Genomic DNA, 23,645 nt, shown 5'->3' with positions numbered 1-23,645 from the left:
CTTAACTGCCTGATTCCCATTGGTGACATTAAACTGCTGGCCCACTGGGGACTCTCTGCACTAGTTTTACCTTCTTCAGTTAACACAGGCTTCTGATTTATCCTTGAATTAACTTTTAAACATCCATTCATTCTTGATGTGACATTTTACATTCCTTTCAGTGTAGTGGTACCAAGTCCATAAAAAAGTTCAATTAATCCACATGCAGTTCTTCACATACAACACAGGCTTCTGATTTCTCCTTTAGTTAACTTTAGAAACATTCCATTTCTAAAATGTTTTGCAGGGGTTCATTCTTGATATGACATTTTATATTTCCTTCAGTGTCGTGATATCAATCCATAAAAAAAAAAAAAAAAAAAGTACAATTAGTCCACATGCAGTTACATTATGCAAACCTACCTTCTATGGTGTCAGGAGGTGAGAGAAATGACCCTTGTTAAAAGAAGGCATCAAATGAAATTAAAGTCCAGAATTTTTAAATGACAGAATACGCAAAATGGTCATTATTTCCACTAAACTGAACTTGCACTTGATTAAAGTGATGCATATGCATGTATCACTGTAATGAATCAATAGTTACATACATACGAGAAGGACTCCACCAGAATTAGTTCTGTGTTTTTATAGACATTGCTAAACTACATTGGCAGCTAGTATAATTATATTGACTTGTGTACTATGTTAGTGACCTAATGAGCTTTTGGACAATGGAACCAAACAATTATACCCAAAGGAAGTACCACCATATTTTCCTAACCTTGCAAAGAAAAGTGAAGAGTAAAGGAAGAATAGGAATGAGATTTGCTTTGAGCAATTGTGTTTTTTTTTAATAGTTTAAAGAAATCTATCTATGCCTAAACAATTTGGAGGGAAGAATCTCAAAATTATGGAAAAATAATGCCTCAGTGAACAGAATTGTTCAGGCACATAAAATTACAGTTAAAGGGTTTTTGGTTACAGTTTCGCGTAATGGGAAAGACAGCTCTAAAAGCCTTGGTGTAACCTGGATTGTTTTTTTAAAAAACGTTACAACTACAATTAAAATTGGCGTAGCAGTATCTTTTCAAGCTATATTCTTCAGGGCATAAAAATGAATAAGAAAGTTGTTATTCAAGAAGTGTTTATGACTGGGGAGCTGTTGCTTAACATGAGTCTAGAAAAAAATACGTAACACACATGAAACCATGTACAATTTGCATGATTTTGCATTAATCAGGCAGCCAGTATGCTGCACTTTACAAGTGTGACAGTGATAACAGAATATCTGTATTTCTAGCAGGTCACATGCTGGGTTGCTATAGATGGTGAGGCTTCAAACTGGAATACAACACACATCACATTTTATTTGGTGTGTGTCTAACCTTTTTAGCATTTTCTTTATTTCTTAGTGTAGCCAACAAGATCTTAGAGCAGATAACAAATTAAACTATCCTCCGAGCTAAATGACGGGAAAGGCGAGAGAGGTATACACCACGTTTTAAACTTGTCAAGCAAGTTATGTAGTGGGGTCATTAAAAGAAACCTTCCTTTGAAGTAGTTCCAGCTGTTTCCTTGCCGCAGCTCGATTATAAAACAAAGAGCTTCGCTGGGAGCGTGTTCATTACAAGGAAGCGGTTTTACAGCATGGCTGTAGCAGCTCAATTGTTTTATTTGAAGGGCTAATGTGACCTTATGCTTGGAAGTCTGGTTTCACAGTGTAGTTGTGGAATTGGCAAATTTAAACATCTAACTGGAGCCATCTGGTAAATCCAAAAATTTAAAAGGATTACTTACGTTCATAACACTGGCAGGGAGGATCTGGGGAGGATTTAATTTTTACAAATATATTCAGTATTTTGAAATCATGTCCAGAAATAAAGAGAGGAAGTTAACAGAATTAGGATAAATACAAACAAGTGTCACCTTTTTGTAAGGGAACAAAAAAAAAAGTGCAACAGTAAAACAAAACAGCAAATAATTAACATGTTTCTACTTTTTCCTTCCAGTGTTTCTTAGTAACTAGTTGAATTGACAGAATGCATCTTAACTAAATGCTTTAGACAACCATGAGGCTATCAGGCTTCATGCAGACAAACACTGTGAAAGAGGACAAGGCATGACTTGGAAATTGCTAGGAAAGAATGCATAAACCATATAGCTAAAATGTAATTTCTTTTTACATAGATGGCATGCCTAATTCTTTGGGTTGGTGCTGACATTGTTTTAATCCATGACAGTGCCCTATTTATTATATTTGATTTAACCTGTCCTTCTTGAAGCACATTCTTTCTCAACTTCCATATTCACGGTTAGGATCTGCCTTTTCTCATCTGCTTTCAAAACAGATGTTCTTAGTTCTGTGACCTTTAAAGTCTCAATTTACTGTTATATAGGGCCTTTTACAGTAGGCCAGATACACACACAACCAATTACAATTTGTGAAGATTACTATAAAATGTGCTTACATTAAAGAAACATAATGCAAAGGGCATAGAGCTGGGTATTTAGCATATATCGCATATACAGTACAGGCATCTTCAAAACGCTTGTAATGGTTAAGAATAGAGATGATGCAAATATTTCATGTTTTTATTACATTGCCATTTTTGCAGTTGGAAAAAAAAATAGTTTTCGTTTGAAAGGCCCTTTCAACGGTGACGTTTTAGTGCAGCAGATTAATAATAGGCGACGTCAACAATAGGGAGAAAAAGATCAAATCAAGTTATCTTTGTTAGCTGACTACTAGTACGGCCTTGTGAATCTGACCCCGCTTATGCCCCGACTTCAGGGTACAGCAAGGAATGCGTTTGAAAAGTGCGGTACGGTGTAGTTGTTAAATAAAACACTAACCTGTGCGCTTTTAATGCTTTCACTCTGACCTACTTACATACTACTTTACCCCTGATAGCATGATTAAAAGCTGCTTTGAAACCATGATTCCCTCCAGGGATTTGAGGCCGGTGAAGAATATAACAAACTGCTGCGGAGGCTTAACTCAGCTAGAAGACTTCCGTACACTTTCTTCCAGCTAATTCACATGTAATTAAAAGCAGTATAAATATTTTATTCGAAAGCTGGCGAGTGAGAGAGAGTGAAAAAAGCATAAGACACTAAAGAAGAAAGGACGCCGAGATGAGAACTCACGCAATCCATCGCCGCCGTCACCCTGCATAATATGGGTGAAAGCCGGGAGAAGCGCACGTGAGGCTAGCGGATGTTTTATCACGTGCCGCGAACGCGATCTATGGTAAGTTGGATGGAAACATTTGTTAAAATCACTCATAAAACAAACGCGTATGAATGTTGTTGCCAAACAGACCTGAAAGTGACAATTTGCCGGTCAGCCCAGGCGCGGTTTTTAACAGTTCACTTCCCGCTTTCAAGTTGCAAGTTACGGGCAGGAGAGCGCGAGTGGCTAAATGGTTAATCGTAACTGCGGTACATGCGAGCCACGCCCCCTATTTCAGCACCTGGCGTGGTACAGACAGTTGCCTCAGCAGTAGGGATTTCGGATGGGATTGGAGGGGGAGAGAATGTGACAAGTGCCGATTGTGGCTGCTGCCTTGGGGAGGCCTCCCGCACCTGCCCCTGTCCATCTCCCGGTCAGCGCAGTTGTTGAATCAGACAAGCGTAGAGACGCTGTTACTTGCCCAACCACAGCAGCGTGCACGGCAGACGGAAAAAAAGAGAGAGCGAGCAGAGAGAGAGAGAGAGAGAGAGCGAGCGAGCGAGCAAGTGAGTGAGTGTGTATGAGAGAGCGAGCGAGCGAGCGAGAGAGAGAGAGGGAGAAAACAGAGAGAGACTGCAAGCGCGAGCGTAAGAGGAAGGAGAAGAACAAGAAGGAGAAACAGCAGCGGCAGTAACAGGGACGATAGAAGGGGGAGAACATGAGTTCTTCGTTCAATCTGGATTTTCTCCCCGAGATGATGGTTGATAGCCGTTTGCTGGTTTCCGACAGAATGTAAGTAGTAGCTAGAGCGGCTGCGAGGCCGCCGCGGCGACGCGTTAAACGTGACGAGAAACAATGCCGATGCGCTTTGCAAAATAGCTTGGCATTTCGAGTTTCTTTGTGGATAGGGTTTGGCATGGTGGGGGGAGAGAGAGAGAAGGTTGGGAGAACAAGCCGAGTACAATCCGTGTGGAAATTAAAGGTACAGTGACCGCCCCTTTCCTCTTCCTTTGTGAGCCTGGATGCATTTTAGTTATTTAAGCGCTTGTTAACACTGGTCTCCCCCACCTTCCCGCATTTTGGATGTTACGTCACTGCTTCTTCAGAAATCAACACTTTCGCTTCCCTAGTGTTCAGCAATTATAAGTTAACGGTATTTGTTTCCCGTATTTCATGAAATAAGGGTTGCCGTTCAGATGCTGACTTATGCCTTACAAAGACTCAGATTAACCGATTTTGACCTGTTAGGCAAGAGCATATAATATCTGCGTTACAACAGTAAAGCATGTTTATAGTTGTACTTCTTTATTGTACTCACGCCTGCATCCGCGATTTCGAGAACTTTTGTTGAAATGTTTCTTTTGTGCGATTAGCGTCGTTTTTTTTTTAAAAAAAAAACGTGGTTTGATGGACAACGCGCTACTGATGTTCAATATTGATACCACAAAACCTGTTAAACATCATTACAAATGACTTTTTCCCAGTGTCGGTATTACCGAAAGTACGTATGTGTATCGTTTTTCCTCCTTAACCTGTGCCCCCGATACAAAGTTGCTCTTTAAAATTGTTAAAATGCCACGCGCAGTCTGTAAGCTTGTCAGTTGTTACAGCTCTTTTTCCAGCACCTCTATTTTCACATGCAGCGCACATGATTATTCATGTTTGTTTACCATTGTGTTCAAGCTGGTTTCTGTGTGATAATGTAAACTTCGTAAGGCGCTATATACCAGGATTGGCGGCTGGAGCGCTTTCTGCAGATCAGTCTTAATGGAGGCCAGCTAATGCGCCTTCTTAATGTTATGACGGTTGCGTTAGATGCTTAGCCTAGATTATTTTCTGTATTGGGGACATGACGAACTACAGTAGATAAAACGGGTCCAGGAAATTGGTATGAGCATGTGCGGAAAGGTGTAAAATGAACTGTAGTATATTGCAGAAAACTTTATGGGCGCTAAAGGCACGACGAAGTTTTTTTAGTATCTCTGTGGCGCAAGCTCGTGACGTCTGTTATCTCTTTCTGTCAGCCCATCCGACTGGCCGCGAACGGCGATCGCACTGCTCGCTTATTTGAAAGCCTTGTTACTTTAATTAGCATCTGGTGTAGACGCATTCGCGTATTTTACGAAAATGGTTAAAAATATTAAATACGGAATGATTATGTTTTCGCGTTTTGATATTCGTTGTTTTTTCGCTGATCGCGATGAGTTGCAGTGTCAACCTTTTTTTTTTAACTATGAAAGTCGTTTTAAAGTGACACTCCCGCCCCCCAGTCCGCTCTCTTTTTGCATTATCTTTAATCAAGATTGTGTTTAATCATAGAATGTGGCAGACAGACATACAGAGAAGTGCGTCGCGTCTGTTGAGTTGGGCGCTGGTTCGGACTTCTGCGGTAAAATAATGCAAACTGAAATTCTTAACTAGTCCTATTGCATAATGTCTGAATGTCTACTTTAGGAAATTGCTCTGCTTACTACAGTAACGCATCCATTGCAATTTTTGTGCGTTCAATGTTGATGCCCTCTTTAACTATACCTATTTATTGCTGATGTATGTTGCCGCATTGATTTATTTATTTAATTTTGTCATTGTCGGTATTTGCTGCGTAGTATGCATCTCTTTTCCTTAAGTAGTACAGTAGTCTCCCATATGGGATAGTGGTTTCATAACATGATGCAGAAATATACAGAACGATGTATGCTTTTTTTTCTAAAATTGGTAGGGTAGATACTGTGAAATATTTCTAGGTCTGTGCAACTGGGTTAAGAAAAACGCTTCTGATATGTGGGACCATGCTGCCCTTTAAATATGAGCTATTCTTTTTATAGCAAAGTAAAATACACTCTTAAAAGTGGAACTAGGAAAATTTTCACTTAGAAGGGAAATTTTGGCATGCATCTGCAATGGTAAAATATGTGAGAGAGTTCCACAAATACAATAACGTTTTAAGTTTTGGCGGTGCTTTTTTTTTTTTTTTTTTTTTTTTTGTAAATTGCAAATTTTAGATGAGATCTGCTGTACTACTTTCCTTTTGCATTTTAAGACTGTTCTTTAGAGTGTATAAGCAAGGTGTTTTATATAACATCTTTATCATTAACACCATCTGAAGACAGTTTTGTGTAGTTGATGCTGTATTTTTGAAGTGTGAGCACTGGTAGGTTAAGTAACTTGCTTCAGGACACAAATTACTGGAATCTGAAATGATAAATACATGATCATTCTTGGTGCTTTGCTGTCCAAAGCCTTACCCACTAGGACACACTTCTTGTCAGTGCAGCTTGTTTAATGAATTGCTGAGTGACATATGGGGAGTGAGAAGTGAGATTTGCACATATGATCTAGTGGCTTGCAAAGCAGTGTGACCTATTTATTAAGGAGTCTGACTAGAAACCATAGCATTGCCTGTTCCATTCCCAGTGTGTGCTCTCTAAATATAAGCAAGTCGATAAAATGCCTGTGCTTACAGTGTGGAGTGGGAGGCTAGTTGTTGAAAAGTGAAAGAAAATAAATTTTATTGCTTTTTTATTTGCTTTCACTAGGCTAAACCTGTGTACACGTGCAGTTAATGATAGCTAACAGCTTTAGCTTCATTACTTATGTTTTGCCAAAAAAATGTTCTGCAAAAGTTTTCTTTCTGCTTATGCAAATAGGGAAAGTCGGTGATTGTAAAACTCAGACACAAACAGATGTTAAACTGTTTAATAGGCAAGAGAAGTACTTCGTTGATGTCCTCAGATGTTTGAAATATTTATGATTTTTCTATGGATCATTAAACCCAGGCTTGTTTCTATTCATGAATTCATGACTTTAGAGTCTCCATCCCCACTTGATATTTGAAAATCTTTTAGATCTCAAGCTAAAGTGTGCATCTTTTTTTTTTTTTTTGGCTTAATTTTTAATGTTTTTCATATGAGCGATAATAAACAGGCCAGACAACATGTGTGCGTGCATGTTAGTTAGATGCATGCAAGGTAGCAGTAAGTCTCAACGGCAATATTTTTAATAGATTAATAATTACAATAAATGAGCCATAGATATGAAAACATTAGCACTTGAATAGTCAAATCTAAGTCTTTGAGGAATAGAGATGCAAAGTAAAGCTTCATCTGATTTCTTGGAACATATTTCAAGGCTTGCTGCTTTGTGCCGAGAGAGCTCTGCAAGTTGCAGAGGGATCAGACACAGACTTGGAAGCCACTGCATGATACACTCAACTGGGTGTAAAAGCTGAAGGAACAGCCAGAATGGCACTGATTGAATGGGGCACTGAGTCAACAAGGCATTTACATTTTATGAAACACTTCTTGGTTATTACCACATCTAAATTCATCAGTGAGGTTGAGAACAGAAGTACAGTATGTTGTTAAGGATGGACTCTGGTATGACATTACAAAGCAGATCCAAATGGCTGGCTAAATGCGAATGTAGATTAACAATGACCAAAACAGCAAAGTGTGTCATTTCTAAATTCTTGCATTGTTCTTTAAAGGACTGTCAAGACACTTCTCAAGAGTGACCTGATTAGCTCTACTGATAGGAAAAAAGGGGTTTATGCCTTTTATGGGTGTAATAGGATAGAGTTCAGCTTGTAACATTTAGCTATCCATGCAGCCATGTGGCCCTTTCACTCCTTAACTCTGCACAATTCTATTAGCTTTTATCTTGTGCCTCAGAAAAATCTTTATGATAATCAGTTTTTATCTTTCATTTTATAAATCCATGATTGTTTTTCCTGGTGATAATTTTCTTTCAAGTGTTTGAAGATGCATATGTTAATCTTCATAGGCAAGCCTACAGTTATCGACTTTCTTACAGTATGAGGTTATAGGCTACTGAAGGCAGTCTGCATTGTGAGAGAACTTTTAATTGAGAAAGGTGACTTATGAGAGTTTAAACTTTATCTTTCAGTGGGAGTACAAAAAAAGCTGGTAAATAATTGTACGTGTATAGTCAAAAAATTTTTAAAATAAGGTTTTTCTAGATCATTAAGATATTATCAACTGTGCTGTTGGTACACTGGTTCTGAAAGCCCCTGTATTATTTGTCTAAACTATACTGTTATCCAGCTTCCTAAGGAGACCTCTCTGAATAACTTAAATTACAGTGGGCATCAGCAAAAGACGCATAATGTTTCTTACAAGTTTTAATATTGAAGCTCAATTCTATGCTTTATTTAAAACTTCCACTGTGTTATATGGACATTGTGACTGATCCACAAATACCTTGTTCACACTTGCAAAGTTCTTACTTCCACCTGTTTTAACTTTGCAAGAACCTCTTTTGTTTACGTCCTTGAGCTACAGATCACTACTTTTCAGCTAAAAGTTGCTGAAGGAATCCAACAGGTTATTAGGCAGAAGTTTGTGAACTGGTGAAAAGCAATCTGAAAGAGAAGTAGTTGATTATTTAACACTACGCCTGCCAAGAGCATCATTGATCAGTTTGCACTGTTTAAATTTTAATTAATGGCTGTTCTGGTGTTACAATGATGCAAGCTCTCAGTGTCATCCACATATACATGCCGAATGCTCATCCTAATGCAAAATAATACAAAACCTCTTGTTTAAGCACACATTCATGGAATAGTGTGTTTTGTAAAGTGATATGTTGAAATGCTGCTTTGGCCGGTGTTATAGAAGACCTTTCCCACTGACAGACACTTCCTTTTTCTGTATAATGACATTATCCTATCATTCTCTAACTCTCTAACTGCTTAACTCAGTTTGTAAGAGTGGGTTGTTAGGTTCCTGACTTTTGTCAACTACTGATGGGGTTGTCTCCTTCTCCTGTAACCGTGAATTGGATTATGCAGTCATTTTGACTGTGCATCAATAATTGTCAAAATCGTAATTACTGAATACATGAAGTGTTAGCTGTTTGACTTTAGTCAAGTTTGTCTAGGATGCTCAGTGTAAACCTACCTGTGCTTATTGTCTACTTTAATTGTACACTTTTATAACAGGAAGATTGCATGTTATGTAAAAATTAGAAACATTGGAGGAAATTAAGTAAAGGAAAGAAAAAAAGAATTGTAACGAAAGACTTGGTGCTACAATCATCATCCGCAATATGATAGTATTTTGGCTGCAGGGTGGAACATAAAGGTTAATGACTTGCCATTTCTGTTACAAACGAGAATAGCACAGTATGCCCTTTTCGTCATTTACGACGGTTCTTCAAACTGTTAACTATTGACAAATATTTGAAGTGATTCCATCTAAAGAATGGCCAATCTTTGGTGGCATTTGTTATAAAGAAATATAAGAAAAGCACCCATAGACTTAAAGAAGTAAACTGAGGATGTCATCACTAAAGAACTTAATGCCATTGTATATCATTTGTTATGTGGGCTTTTAGGTATTTGTTTACTGGCCGGTTGAGGCTTATGGTGAAACAGATGCTTTTGAAGCATATGGTGATTCTTAGGTAAGTTATAAGATTATTGCTCCTTCAGTTCCATTGAGATATTATCAAACTGCCATTTGTAGGTCTCTTCACACCCACATGCACGTGAAAATTAGAAAGGTCTAAATAAGCAAAAGGCCTCTGAACAAGAGAAAAGGTACATGCTAAATGAGGCAATCATTTTACTTTACTTTTACCCCATGTGGAAAAAACTACAAAGAAAGTTTCAAGAACATTTAGGCAGATTAGAGAGAGAACACCATTTTGCACTTGCTTTTTTCCAAATAACCATCTCAGAACTACAATATACACTACCTGTCCAAAAAAAAAGTCGCCACCTGGATTTAACTAAGCAAATAGGTACGAGCCTCCTATTGGATAATTACTGCATAGGCGATTATCTTTCAGCTGGCAACAAGTTATTTAACCCCAACTGGTGCAATGAGTTGCTTCTCATTTCTTAAACAACCATGTCGAAAGATACATCTCATGGTCGTGGAAAAGATGTTAGTCTGTTTGAGAAGGGTCAAATCATTGGCATGCATCAAGCAGAGAAAAAATCTAAGGAGATTGCAGAAACGACTAAAATTGGGTTAAGAACTGTCCCAACGCATTATTAAAAACTGGAAGGATAGTGGGGACCTATCATCTTCGAGGAAGAAATGTGGCCAGAAAAAAATCCTGAATGATCGTGATCGGCGATCACTTAAACTTTTGGTGAAATCAAATCGAAGAAAAAGAACAGTAGAATTCAGGTCTATGTTTAATAGTGAAAGTAAGAGCATTTCCACATGCACAATGCGAAGGGAACTCAAGGGATTGGGACTGAACAGCTGTGTAGCCGTAAGGCACAGGCATATTCCAAGATGACAATGCCAGGATTCATCGGGCTCAAATTGTGAAAGAGTGGTTCAGGGAGCATGAGACATCATTTTCACACATGGATTGGCCACCACAGAGTCCAGACCTTAACCCCATTGAGAATCTTTGGGATGTGCTGGAGAAGGCTCTGCGCAGCAGTCAGACTCTACCATCATCAATGCAAGATCTTGGTGAAAAATTAATGCAACACTGGCTGGAACTAAATCTTGTGACATTGCAAAAGCTTATCGAAACAATGCCACAGCGAATGTGTACCGTAATCAAAGCTAAAGGCGGTCCAACGAAATATTAGAGTGTGTGACCTTTTTTTTTGGTGGCGACATTTTTTTTGGCCAGGCAGTGTATATGATAAGCTCAAGGAACTTTGTGACACAGCCTAAGCAAGCTAAACTCTACACAACCTTCAGTATTATAGAGTTTGCTTACATTTTTTTACCATTGATCTTTATTTGGAGGTTTCTTTCTAAACTACAAATTAAGAAAATATACTTAATATTTTTAGTTAAACGGTTTGTTTATGGACCCTGATACAGTAAGGAGAAATAATATGATAGATTTTAGGAAAAGGGATGTGGCAGATCAATAAGAGGTCAACTGTTAAACAAAATGAACTTTTAAGTTATTTGTGCCATTTGGTATTTTGTGTGTTCATGATAACATTCTTATTTGGCTTCCCAATGTAGGAATAATCCAGTCTCCTCAAATACTTAGTTTTCAGCCATATCACAAAGCAAACTCGCATGCTGCTCCATGAGTTTTCTTTTTAAAGGTCACATGTAATATTACCATTTCAGTGTTTATTCATATTGTGTAGCACCACACTGTATTAGCACCTTAATGCTAAACATAAAGTTCAGCACTGCTCTCAGATTTATATATTTTCTGAGAACAGATTGCAGCCCTGTACCTGTTAACCATAGTGATTAATATTATGGTATGATGCAAAGTCATTTTTTACTGGTGTTTTCAACTGGTATAAGCACCACAATTTTATTCATCTGTAGTTCACCGTTCAAACCCCCCCCCCCCCCCTTTTTTTTCCCCTTCAGGGAACTCGTAACTGAGGTGCCAAGGAACATAAATGTATTGCACATTACATTCCTGATTGTGCATTTGTATTTTTGTAAATTATATGTTGCACAGTCGAACAGAACTGACACATTCCCTTGGACAGTATTTTTTGTGGGCAATGCTGAAGATCTGTTTCTGTCCAAAACAAAAAGGTTCGTTGGTTGTGATTTGAGAGGAATAAGGAGTATACACAAGCCACTGGCTTTTTATCTCTATTTTGCATTTGGTGATTGTTGTTCTTTTTCATGACTGCGTATTTAAGTATAGTTTTTTTTATCTCTTGGGATGTTTCTGGATTAAAAATGATGATGTATGTTGAAGGTAGCTGTCTCAATAAACATTTAGCATTCAGATTAAAAAGCACAGCTGACATTACTAAAAATAACTTGGTAAGACAGGGTAACAGGTGGAGCTGGGAGGCCTGTGACTACTACTTCTGTCGTTTACAAACGTATAGTGTGTGAGTATAGTGAAACGCTGCTTTTTCCTAGTGAAAGCATTATTGAAGCTGATTTGAAATTTTCCATGGGTTTTCTTGTACTGAAGATTACTTTTAGATTCTTTGTAATTCTTTAAATCCTAACATTTGCTAAGACAATTTATTTTTGTTTTTTGAAGATAAAGTGTAAATGTAGTTGTCTGTCATAAAAAAGCATGTTATATATGTTGACATTCATATTCTATAAAAGCAAATTTGCAAAAAAATCAGAATTGTTTTATATTTCGAAAGATTCTTAAGCCACTTTTCCCTGTAGCTTATTTTTAACTTCCTCAAAATTGTCATTTCTGTTTTGGGCGCTGTGTTTTTACTTCTATCTGGAGAGTTAAATGATGGGGAAATGACAGTGCCAAAGAAAGGGAAAATAAAATCTTGGGTGGGTGTTTGTGCATAGATGACTGCAGAGAACAAAGTGCTAACAGAACTATTAATCCAGGAGTCCTTTAGATATCAAATAGGCACTCCTCTTCTTCTGTAGAGTAAACCTTTCTCTTTCTTTCATTTTTGTAAGTGCATAGTACACCATTCTCTCCATTTACTGATCACATTCTGCATTTATCTGAAATCATGTGGCTTATATAGAAAAGAAGAAAAAACTCTGTACTATCCGAAAACCTTTTGCAATTCACTTTATAGAGAAAATACTTTTTTTGTTTCTATGGTCTTTGGAACATAGCTGTTTTTAAAAGTACAGTAAGTAAAATATATTTATTAGTATGCCTCCGTGACCATAGATTAGGTTCAAATAAATAAAGATTGTCACGTTGTTGAAAACTAAAGAGATGCAGCAGTGTATTGCCTTAGGAAGACTCTACAATTGGTTTGCTGTATGCCTGACTTGCATTATTTTTCAACATCTTAAGATTTTTTTTTTCTCTTTGCAATCACCATCTGCAAAGCCCGGATTATTTTTGGTAGGCCTACTGTATTTCACATGCCTTCAATTAATATTAATTGTGTAAGAAAGTATATTACACAACAATAATATGGAGGTAGTATCTTTAAATAACTTGGCTATAAAATTGCACATGAATGAGTGATGTTTCATACATTTAACTAAAATGCTTTTTTCATTAGGACATGTTGAACCAGAACTTGCCCAGCAAGCATTATACTTAAGGCAGGAATATGAAAAATATTCCATGCATTCCCACACTGACTCATATTGTCCCACTTCTTAGACTCATTAATTAATCTAACATATATTTCTTTGGGATGTGAGGCAGAGCCTGGAGAAAACTCGTTTGAACACTCCACCTAGACAGTGAATGGGACAGGAATTAAACATGTCTTTTTGGAAATGTGTGGCAACAATGCTAAATACAGTGCCTTCCTTTCATATGATAAGTGTAGATAATTTATGTTCACTTGTTTTAAGAAAAGGTAAATGGGTTTGATTAGAACAACTTTTAACCATGTTTTGGTATATGGTATGTATGGTGTAGTATGGAAAAGTACATGACATTTGCTGTTGGGAATGCTAACTTTTTGTTCTTTGAATTTTGTAGGCATTTACCCAACTTTAATTTTATTTCTGTGCTTAGAAAATATCTTTATTTTGGATCCATTTTGATTTCTAAATGCGTTTTACAGTTAATGATCCAGTGGTTAGCCAGCTATTGAATCTGGCTTCCCAGAAAGCCAATTGGAAGGGCACAACTTTTTGTCTTTTGTAATTTTGTCATATTGCTTTATATATCCTGCTTTAACCTCCTCTACAATTCAAATTTTAACTATCCTACTTTCTATTCTTTTTATTCCTTTAAGTATAACCAATTAACTTAATTATGTCACATAAGAATTAAAGTTTAGAAGTGAAATACTACCTTAAAAGTACAATGAAGTTGTGGCTATTGCAGTACCAAATCAACGTATGTGAATGTAATGTTTAGGCTAGAATTTTAGGCTAATTCCAAGTGTCGGTTATTGAAGCAGATGGACAGTGAAGAACATTGTTTTGCTGGTTGTCTTCTCTTCATTTTCATTTTCTGATAAACAGATTTGTTGAATCATTATTGATTTTACTTTGTAAAGGCTGAATACAAGCTATGTTTATAAAGGTGGTCTACTGGTGAGCATCTATTTTATACAGTATTTATCTTCTTCTTCTGTATAGTTCAAATAGCATTCAGAGTAATTAGTGATTGCTTCAGACAACTTCTCATTCAAAATACTTATGTATTTTTAGATCTTTATAACAGTTTTTTTTAAAGAAATAATGATTGACTAGAGTTGAAGTCTTCAGCCTGTGGATTTATTAAGATATACTGTACTTTGGAAGAAAGAAAGACAGTGAATGAATAAGGTTATGAATGGTTTACTGTTTAGCTCTTTTCAAGTCTCTAAGTGTTAACCTTCATATAAAAATTAAGCCCCACCAATTTAGAATACAGATTTTAATAATGGTTCATAATTGATAGCTGACCCCTTTCACTGATTGAAAGGTTTTAATCTTTAAAATATGGGAAATTTAATGAAAGGTTTAATTTATTATGTGATAAGTGTTTTTTTAAATGCAACACCTCTTTACATTACTGAAATATATTTTATACATTTTTGTTTTCAAATAAGAGCATATAGTTACTCACAGTGAAGCATGAAGCCAAGAGCACCAACTCTCATACAACTAATGCTCTGGGAATGTTTGAGTAGCCTGTTGCCATCATTAAAATACATGTTTAATATGTCACCGACTTCAAGTTGTTGTGTACATATCTCTGAGACGGTTCTTGGGATTGGGTGAATTGGCAGCAACAATGATTTTACATCTCATCGTGCACACCAGCAATCTTTCTGAAAGTCTTGAAGTATGGGGTGACTGGCACAACATGACGGTCTATCATTCATGTATGTAGTGGCATGTTCTTATGATTAAATCTTGCTGGTTAGTAGCACAGCTCAAAATTCAGCTCTTAATTTGTAGTCCACAATTCAGTGAATACAAACTTTTTGGTTTAGGTTTAGTTTTTCAAGTCTTGGTAGAAGTTTTTGTATAGTGGGTGGCATTGCCTATCAAAAGCCTTTCCTATCCTCCTTGTAAATTGTAAATATATCTTGTTCTGTCATTGTGCACAGTCCGTGTAGCCTCCTCTAACTTCCAGTATTCATTTTTTTTCTTTGTCAATACAGCTAGATACTGTACAGTAGGTGCTGCAGTCCAGACCTTGCAGGCAGCATGCTTGTTTTGTATAAGGGAATGCATTGTAGTTTTTTATATTTGCATTTCAACACTGTCTTACACAATTTCCAGCTAAATTGTTTCTCTTAGTCTCCTAAATCAAGTTATACATAGCATTCTTACTTAAGGTTTCTCTTTAGGATGTAAAACAATCTGACATAGCACAAATACTGCCCTTGTGTCTATTTCAATGAACATCATCTCTCAAAGGAAGTTTATATTAAAGCTTTGCAATTGAATTTCCCAATGCTAATTTAAATTAATAATTTATAAAATTATTTAGATTAATGTCTTAATGCAAGTTAGTTGAATTACAGTCATTTAAAAATCTCTATGACCAATTTTTTCAGTGTTTGCTAGTTCCGTTTCTGGCTGTTGTGTTAACACTGTTAAGTCCAACAATATGCTTTAACTTGGAAATTAATTTTAATTTGAGCATTCTGGATAGTTTTAAGATGTGAAAAATGGAAATCCGATAATTTCACATCAGTTAGTGATGTCACGATGTTAGAAATTTTGTATTACATACCAGTATCAGTAAAATTTAATGAGGCTCAATACCTTTTGATACGAGTGCAAAAGCAGATATCCCTTTCCATGGCTTTTTATGAAAGGATGACTCAAATTAATTCAAATTTTAAATGTCAGAAACTCCGTGTTATAATTTTCCAAATTTTTTTTTTTTTTTTTTTTAATTTGTCCCAACTTTAAAGCTTTCCATGTAAAATCAAAATTGCCAGTTTTACACGAATCCTTCATTTCAGAACTCCTGTTAAGCAGCCTTTATTTTGCTGTTTTTAAGGTTTCTTGTGTGAGTGATCATGCTTTGTTATTGCTTATGCCTGTGTACAAATTCAGAGTTTGAAAATTACTCGGGCTGTCATTACCTGTACTCAAAAAAAAAAAAAAAAAAAAAAAAAAAATTGAGGTGGCATTACATGCTTTAATCTCCCATTCATATGTATGACATTTGCTTTCACTTACAAATAACACATTCGGTATATGCAGCTTCTTTTTCAACAGTGAAATGCTGTTTTATTTGTCCTGCCAACTGTGAAATTTGGCAATTTACACACCTATGTCGATAGGGTACATGGCATATTAAGAGGGATATAGATGGCCCTTGACCTTAGAATCATTAAAACACTAAATTTATTTTGGTATTCACAAATGGAGCAACTCGTGCCATTGCCTGGCATAGACAAGCCCAATAGCCACATCGTTTGAGTCTTGTGTCAATATGTACTACCGCAACTGTTAGTGCTGCCAGTTCCATGACATCCCACAGTCAGATGCGCAAGTTTGGATGCGTGTGAGGGTCCCTCTCCATGATTTGTGACATTGAACTGCAGTCAAAATGGACAGATGCTTGTCGTTACTGTGTAGGACACTATTAAAAGTGACTAATCCCATTATCTTTTCATCTCCTGTTACAAATGTGTGACAATACAAGTTAAATGATTGTGCCTCAATTGAACTGTAACATTATTCTTTCAAAGTGCATACAAGTATGATTCTGAAGTAATGCCAAAATGGGATGAAAGCGGCAATAACATGAGCATGTTATTTATTTATTTTTTTAAATAATGATTCCCACAATTGTGTTCTGAAATTGTCCTGGACAAACTTGATGCACTTCCAGACATGACTTTTGCTGTTTTTTCTTTTCGACATGTGTTGATGCAGTGGTGTAGCATCACCATTGTGAGACATTTTTTATATACAAGTTTTACTTAAATTTCTCTCGTGTATTATTGTGCCTTCCAAAGTTTTTCATCTACTTGCAGTCGCACATGTGAGCAGTTCAGACTTTCTTGGTACTGATGATAATGAAAGAAAAAGCTGTTTCCGTTATGTTTTTGGACCCTTGGTTTGCTGAAATTAGTACTGAAGTATTGTTTTTTTGTGACATCTCTATCAACAATGTCCTTATTCATTTCAATTCATCTTCATGCTGCTTTCATTACAAACATCAATAATCAAATTATTTTCCTTGTAATAAAGTGATGGGTTCACTCATTTGCTATCATTAAAATGGCACAGTGTTTTTTTTCCTCCCACTATTTTAATTTGTGGGTTATAGTAATATGTAGGTGGTGATTCTGGGAGGCAGGGGTTAGAGAACCTTCGACCATTAGTGAAAAGTCCAACTAGTTTGCCCATCCTATTCATCCTTACTGCACATTGCCCAAAATAACATCACATTTATTCCATGTGTCTAAGGTCTTTTGTGAGAAGAAGCATTTTCTAAGTTTGGCATTTTTTTTTCCAAGTCCATTATTTCTTCAGAAACATAGCATTTACCATGTGAAATTGTTTTCTAAAGTTAAGTGTTTTCTGTAAATTTTTTAAAAATATTTTTGCTTGTTCTAATGTTTTACAGTGGGAGCAATGGGGTGCTTCCAGAAGACAAAAGTCTAAAAATATAAAAAAATGCCCACTTTAAAGTAGCAAAGGTTTCAATATAAGAAAACATGTTCTGTTTTTTCAGTGCATGTTTGTCACCACAAAAGGTATCTAAAAATTAATTTTTATTGCATATTCCTTGTTTTTTTTCTTGAGGTAAGGATAATATTTTATGATCACTTGTGTAACTCTCACAGATATATGGAAGTATTTATGTTAAAAGTAACAACACCAATACCAAACGTGACAAAGAGTTTAGGGTAATTTTGCATTTCGAGAGGAAACCACGCCCTTGGGGGAGTGAAAGGTTGTTGTGGAGGAAGGATAAGCGCTGAGGTAGTGTGCACAGTTTGTCTTTTTCTCATATGTCCGAATATCTTAATATTGGTGATTTTTTCATGTGTATTTAATTTCAAGATGTGAGTCAATGCTTGACAAGTTTCTTTGCTTGAAAAATAGATTTATTCGGTAAGGTTTACACTTTTGTTTATCTGGTCACACCTCATGCCCAGTGGTTTCCACTACAAAATGCCAGGACAGGCTGTGTATTTTTAAAATGTATAGAGAATGCTTGGCTTTAGAACACTATTTCATGTGGCAAATGCATATACCATGTTTTTGAAGAAATAACTTTGACATGAAAAATACCAAACTTATCCGTTAACAAGTTTCCAATAGTATTCCTGTTAAAGGCATTGCAGCATGCAGTCATAAAGTGTATTCAATTAAGTTGCTGATTTGTTTTTGAGCAGGGCACACTACAACCAAGTTGCCTTTGGTGTTTATTTGTTTGGTGCTCCTGTTTTTACTTCAGATTTCTTTACATTGATAGTCTGCCAAACCTTGGAATCATTGTGTAAACTTGGAAACAATCTTTGAGTCATGCACTGCGATTCTCTTAAGGTGATAGCTCCAGTCATGATTTTAGCAATATCCTTACATGTTTCATGTCTTGTGTGTAATACTCGTTGCATGTTATTTTTTGACACATAAGTCTGTCACTGTTTTTTTGGCAAAAACCTGATCTTCCTTGCCCCAATGCTAATGCATTTATACAAAATCCAAACCTCTTTAATAATTTAACTTATTATGCAAACTGACCAACTGTATTCAGACCTTCTACTTATGAAAAGTAAAAATTTTCTAGGAGAAATGTTAAATTAATTACTAGCAATAATCCGTGATGAAACCTTGATTTGTTTTGGTCAATTCACTTCAAGCTATACAGAAATTAGTGTTTTTTTTATTTTTTTTTTTTTGTTCTTAAATAAATCTACTTGGTGGTTTCTGCTGTTATAAGATGTCTAACTATAAACCAAACATAATCACACTTGAAATATGATGGTTCTAATTTATTGTACCAATTGTTACGTGGAATGAATCATAATATTTTGAGTTGTATCAAACAAACTTAGGAAATTAAAAATATTCTGCCTTGTTGAGAGTTTCATTAAATTTGTTGTATGAAGCAAGTGTATGGTACAGTGCTTAGATTAAGCTTAGCATTTCTTTTTACTGGCGAATGATCCTTTTGTTTGACACAGGAAGAATCACAATTTGGTGTTTTGTGGGTCTGAACCAGTCTTCTGTTTTTACACTTTAAAATGAGTTAAAAATGGGTTAAAAATGAATCAGTTATTTCCAGTTGTTGTGTGCTTTGCATTTTATGAGACTTGGTTGTTGGCTTTAAAGGCCACTCATGCATTAACCAAAATTGTTTAAACATACTGTATTTATAACATGTTTTCTCATTAGGCTGTTAAATTATGCTTTCTTTTCAGAAAAAGTCTGAATAAAACACGCACGATCTGAGATTTATTGTGTACTTTTCTGACCACATGATGATCCAAAAATGTACAGTTCAACAAAGTATGTGGTCTAACAGTCAAAAAAAAGTTTAGGGTTCTTTAGACCTCTAACTATTAGTAACTTAGTTTATATTTTAAGTTTATTATGTGAACAGTAGTTTTGCGGGGTCAGACGTAATTCTCAAATGAGATTAGGCTAGTGACATCCCGTTAAAGTGTGTAGTGAATATCGGCGAAATCCTTCACTGCAAGGGTTATGCCCACAGAACTTCTTCTTAATTCACAAACCACCAATTCTTCAGTCCTTGTGTTTTAAGCCACCACCAGGGTTTTGAGAGAGCAAAAAGATACTAAACAAAAGACGTGACGCTATATGAAAATTAAAAAGCTAAAATTGCTGTTATCAATTCACAAGCTCAGTAGCACAAGGTGACTGAAGCTTAATATGCAGAGTTGTAATGGGCACTGCAACAGTGAAGATGGACAGGCACTTACACACACAGACCACCACAGCTACTGGGCTGATGTGATACATTTCTGTAATTTTAACTATTGCATCACTTTTTGACACGTAAACAGCAAATCAAATTTAGATAAGCACTGTGATCTATGGATATACAATGTGTTTAAACAATGCCAGTATTTTGTCATGGCATGTTTGCATTTCCAATTAGACCGTAATGTTTAATTTCTTTAGTTTTTCATTTAGATGTGCAGTAAGAAAGTGGATTTTGTGCAGCCACATCTGTGTCTCTACTGGTGGTGTTAGGTGCATTTGGAAATTTTGTGTACTGAAATCTGCATCTCCTATTCTTTGCTCTCTGCTTTCTTCATGGTAGTCCTATTGACTTGGTGTTACATACCATTTTCTTCAAATGCATGTTTTACAGGTCATATTTTCAGGAATATAGCTGGCAATTTCAAGCTTACATAAACACACTGCTGTCATAATGCTGAACAACAAAGAGCATACACCGAACTTGCAACAACATATTTTTCACGTTTACCATTTCTCTATTGATACTGTTGAATGGCGATGTACTATATAATCTGATGCTACAGAAAGGTTTTGTCTTTGTATCAGGTTATGTTTGTTTTTGAAATGTGCAATTTGCTCTATGGACAAGCAACACATGACAAGTATTTACATTCTAATATGTTTTTATTAGACTTTTTGACTGTAGACAGTTCATCGTTAACATAAGCATGCTCTCTGTCTGACTAGGTTAACGAGAGAACCTTTGATTTTTTTTTTTTTTTTTTTTGCAGTTGAAATCACCACCACTACTTTGATCCCTGCCTTTATGAGGTGTAGGATTGCTTTAGAAATATGACATTCAGTGAACCATCCAGTTGTTTCCTTCGTTTTAAGCACATCATAATGAAAATTGAATTTTAAAATATCAAGCTAAGATAATGATCAGTTAAACTTTTTTTTTTTTTCAAACATGAATAAACCATTTATTTAGTTTTGCAACATTATATTTAAATACTGCCGCTATAGTAAATTTGTGTTCTACCTGGGTCACCAGTTTTAAAATAAACTACATAGTTCCTGAAATCCAGGTATTTTTCTGCTTAGAATAATTCAAGTTTCTCCCTAACCTTTCAAATTTCATGTTTTTTCTTGCCATTAACCTTGAATACTAAACTGTTTTGGTTCATGTAATTGAACGTCTGAAATGAGAACTTAACCATTATCACTGTTGCCTGGTGTGGTTATGGGACTGGGGTTGTTTGGTGGGTTCTCATGACTCCACTCACGATGGTAGCTGTGAGCAGACAGCTAAATAGTTAATGCATTGTTATGTCAAGAAAAATAGTTCTAGGATCTATGAAAAAATAATTATTTCTATTTTTCTTTTGTTATCTTAAGGATGCCTCAAACACTGAAGGCTTATTTTTTTGATGTTGAAACTTTCCTGCTTCAAAGTGGAATGTTTGGCAAGTTTTAAGAGTTTTGCATTCACCTATGGACTTGTGTACCCTTCAGTCCCATTGTAATCAACAAGAACAGACAATTGTATTTTAAAAATTTACAAAAAAAAAACTTAACTTTTAAACACAATTATATGTGCAAATTAATATACAAAGATAGTGAATGAATAATGCCTATTGGGCAGGGAATGAGGGTGCGTGTTAAGTTTGTTTGATTGTCTTATTAGGTCATCATTTGTTTCACTGTATCTTAAATTTTGTGGTGTTGTTTGCGTTTTGAGCCCATCTTAAATACATAAATTTAAAAGCAATACATATCTACCAGTCTACAGATCTATTGTCTTCTCTGTAGTTACTGCTTTTATGCAGAGATCACAGAGACATAGGCTTATTGTTTAACTGGGTAAAATCATAATAGTGTTTCTCAGTTTTTCTTATTTTTTAATTTACTTTTAATTGTTTTCCTTTTTAGGATTTTCCCCCCCCTTAAGTGTCTTAGTAAAATCAAAATTTTCTTATTTAGAGGATTGCATTGAAATTGTAGTTATTTTTTAAGCACAAGTGTTTATTTTGTAACAGCTATGTTTTATTTAAAAAATGCTATTATATTTAAGTGACACCGTTTGATCATATTAAATTATAAAAAAACATTATGGGCCATGAGTTTGCAAGCATTGCAGAGTATTTGTTTTTGGTTATGACATTAGAATTAACTGTAGAATCATTTTTTGGTATTCTTCAGTAAATTTAGGCTATGCTGCCTTTTGATTTCCTCCTGTTGTATGTTGGATTTACAAATACGTGAAAATGATTTGCAGATCTCCTAGTTATAATTATCTTTATTTCAGGTAATTATTTAAGTGGCTGGTCATTTTGTTCTGATTTCTTCCTTAATATGGAAGGATGTTCTAGGTCAGATAACTTTATGTAAAAGCCAATCCTGTAAGCCATTTAAATTCAATGTTAACATTTTTTTGAAGCAAATTTATGTTTACAAGATCATATCGGCCTAATTGTTGAATGGTCTCATTTATAAAATCTCCTTTACTTTATGTAATTTTTTTGTCTTATATATAAACCAGAAATTGCTCATCTTGAGTGTATTTTGCTTCCTTGTAAAGAAGAATTTTCCTTACACGTGACTGAGCCTTTTGAACCTCCACCTATAATGGGGTTAAGTGTAATTTCCCTTGATGCTTCTGTTTAGTCAATTTCTATGTTTGGTTCTAAGTAGAAATGAGTGTATTTTAAGGTGGAAATGTTCTTTATTCATGATAAGTATAACTTTGATGTTAAGTCGTCGGTTGATGTGACGTGCAAGAAAGAAAAAAGATGTTAAAGTGCTGAGGTTGAATCAAAATTCCTGTGCTGGTATAGGTAGATGGATTAGTGTTCAGTGAGTGGATGTACAGGTAGCTACAAGTGCTTGGGGGTCTACATCAATGACAGGTTGGGGTAATGTGGGTAATGACATCTTTCACATCTTTTATGACTCTGTGATGGCCATTGTGATTTTTTTTTTATGCTGTGATGTGCTGGGATGGTAACATCACTTCAAGAAGTGCCCACCAAATCAAGTTAATTAAAAGAGCAGGCTCAGTTATGGGACATTCTCTGAATCCCCTGGAGGTAGTAGCAAAGGAGAGAATTAAAACAAAATGGAGTGCCATTATGAATTCTGCACATCCACTCTCTGACACACTTACACAGAGTACTTTCAGTCATAGCACAGACTCTGTTAACATATGGCTAATTCGAGTTTATCTTAAAATGACACAAAATGCAAATCCAATTGAATAGTGTATTTGTGAAGTTGTTATTCCTGTTGGATTTAAAAGGCTTAACAAGAACTTGAAATATATGCTTGATAGAAATGTGTATAGAACAGCATTTTAAATGGGGCATTTTGCCTATATGTAGCTTGTAGATCTAATTCTAATAGGAGTTAATTTTTTTTTCTTGGAAATGATGTAATATGGAACAATTGTTACATTCCCTCATGTCAGCATTTTTTGACGATTTAAAAATGCAGGTTTGCTTGTTTGCATGCAATTTTGAAATTGTCTTTTTTTTTTTTCTGAGAGTGGATAGGTGGGTACAAATTTGTCCATCTTGTACTCTCTAGCAGGAAAACACATTTTATCTTGTGTAACTGAATAAATGTTAAGTGCTGTGTGGCTTTATATTGTTTTTATATTCATCTTTTAAGTTTGTCCAAGGAAATTGGCCCACCATTGCCATTGCTCTGGATAGGTGCGAATAAAGATATTTTTACACATCCTGATGTCTTGAAATCACTTTCGCATGTAT

General features: G+C 35.7%; 1 protein-coding gene across 10 annotated transcripts in view; it reads left to right on the top strand.

Moving 5' to 3' along the window:
• The window catches only part of celf2 (cugbp, Elav-like family member 2), a 549,771-nt gene that overhangs the window by 213,089 nt on the left and 313,037 nt on the right, over positions 1 to 23,645 (top strand). The window contains exon 1 of one of the 10 annotated variants that reach the window (XM_028813920.2): positions 3,761 to 3,943. The exons of the other annotated variants lie outside the window; for them this stretch is intronic. Within the exon in view, the coding sequence (XP_028669753.1) occupies positions 3,870 to 3,943 (74 nt within the window). The 5' untranslated portion in view covers positions 3,761 to 3,869. Of the gene's footprint in view, positions 1 to 3,760; positions 3,944 to 23,645 lie in introns of those variants that run through there. 10 annotated transcript variants of the gene reach the window in all.

Source organism: Erpetoichthys calabaricus, chromosome 1 (genome assembly GCF_900747795.2).
Source record: "Erpetoichthys calabaricus chromosome 1, fErpCal1.3, whole genome shotgun sequence".
NCBI classification, from domain to species: domain Eukaryota; kingdom Metazoa; phylum Chordata; class Cladistia; order Polypteriformes; family Polypteridae; genus Erpetoichthys; species Erpetoichthys calabaricus.
Note: the sequence above shows the minus strand (reverse complement) of the source record. Positions and strands in the feature narration are given on the sequence as shown.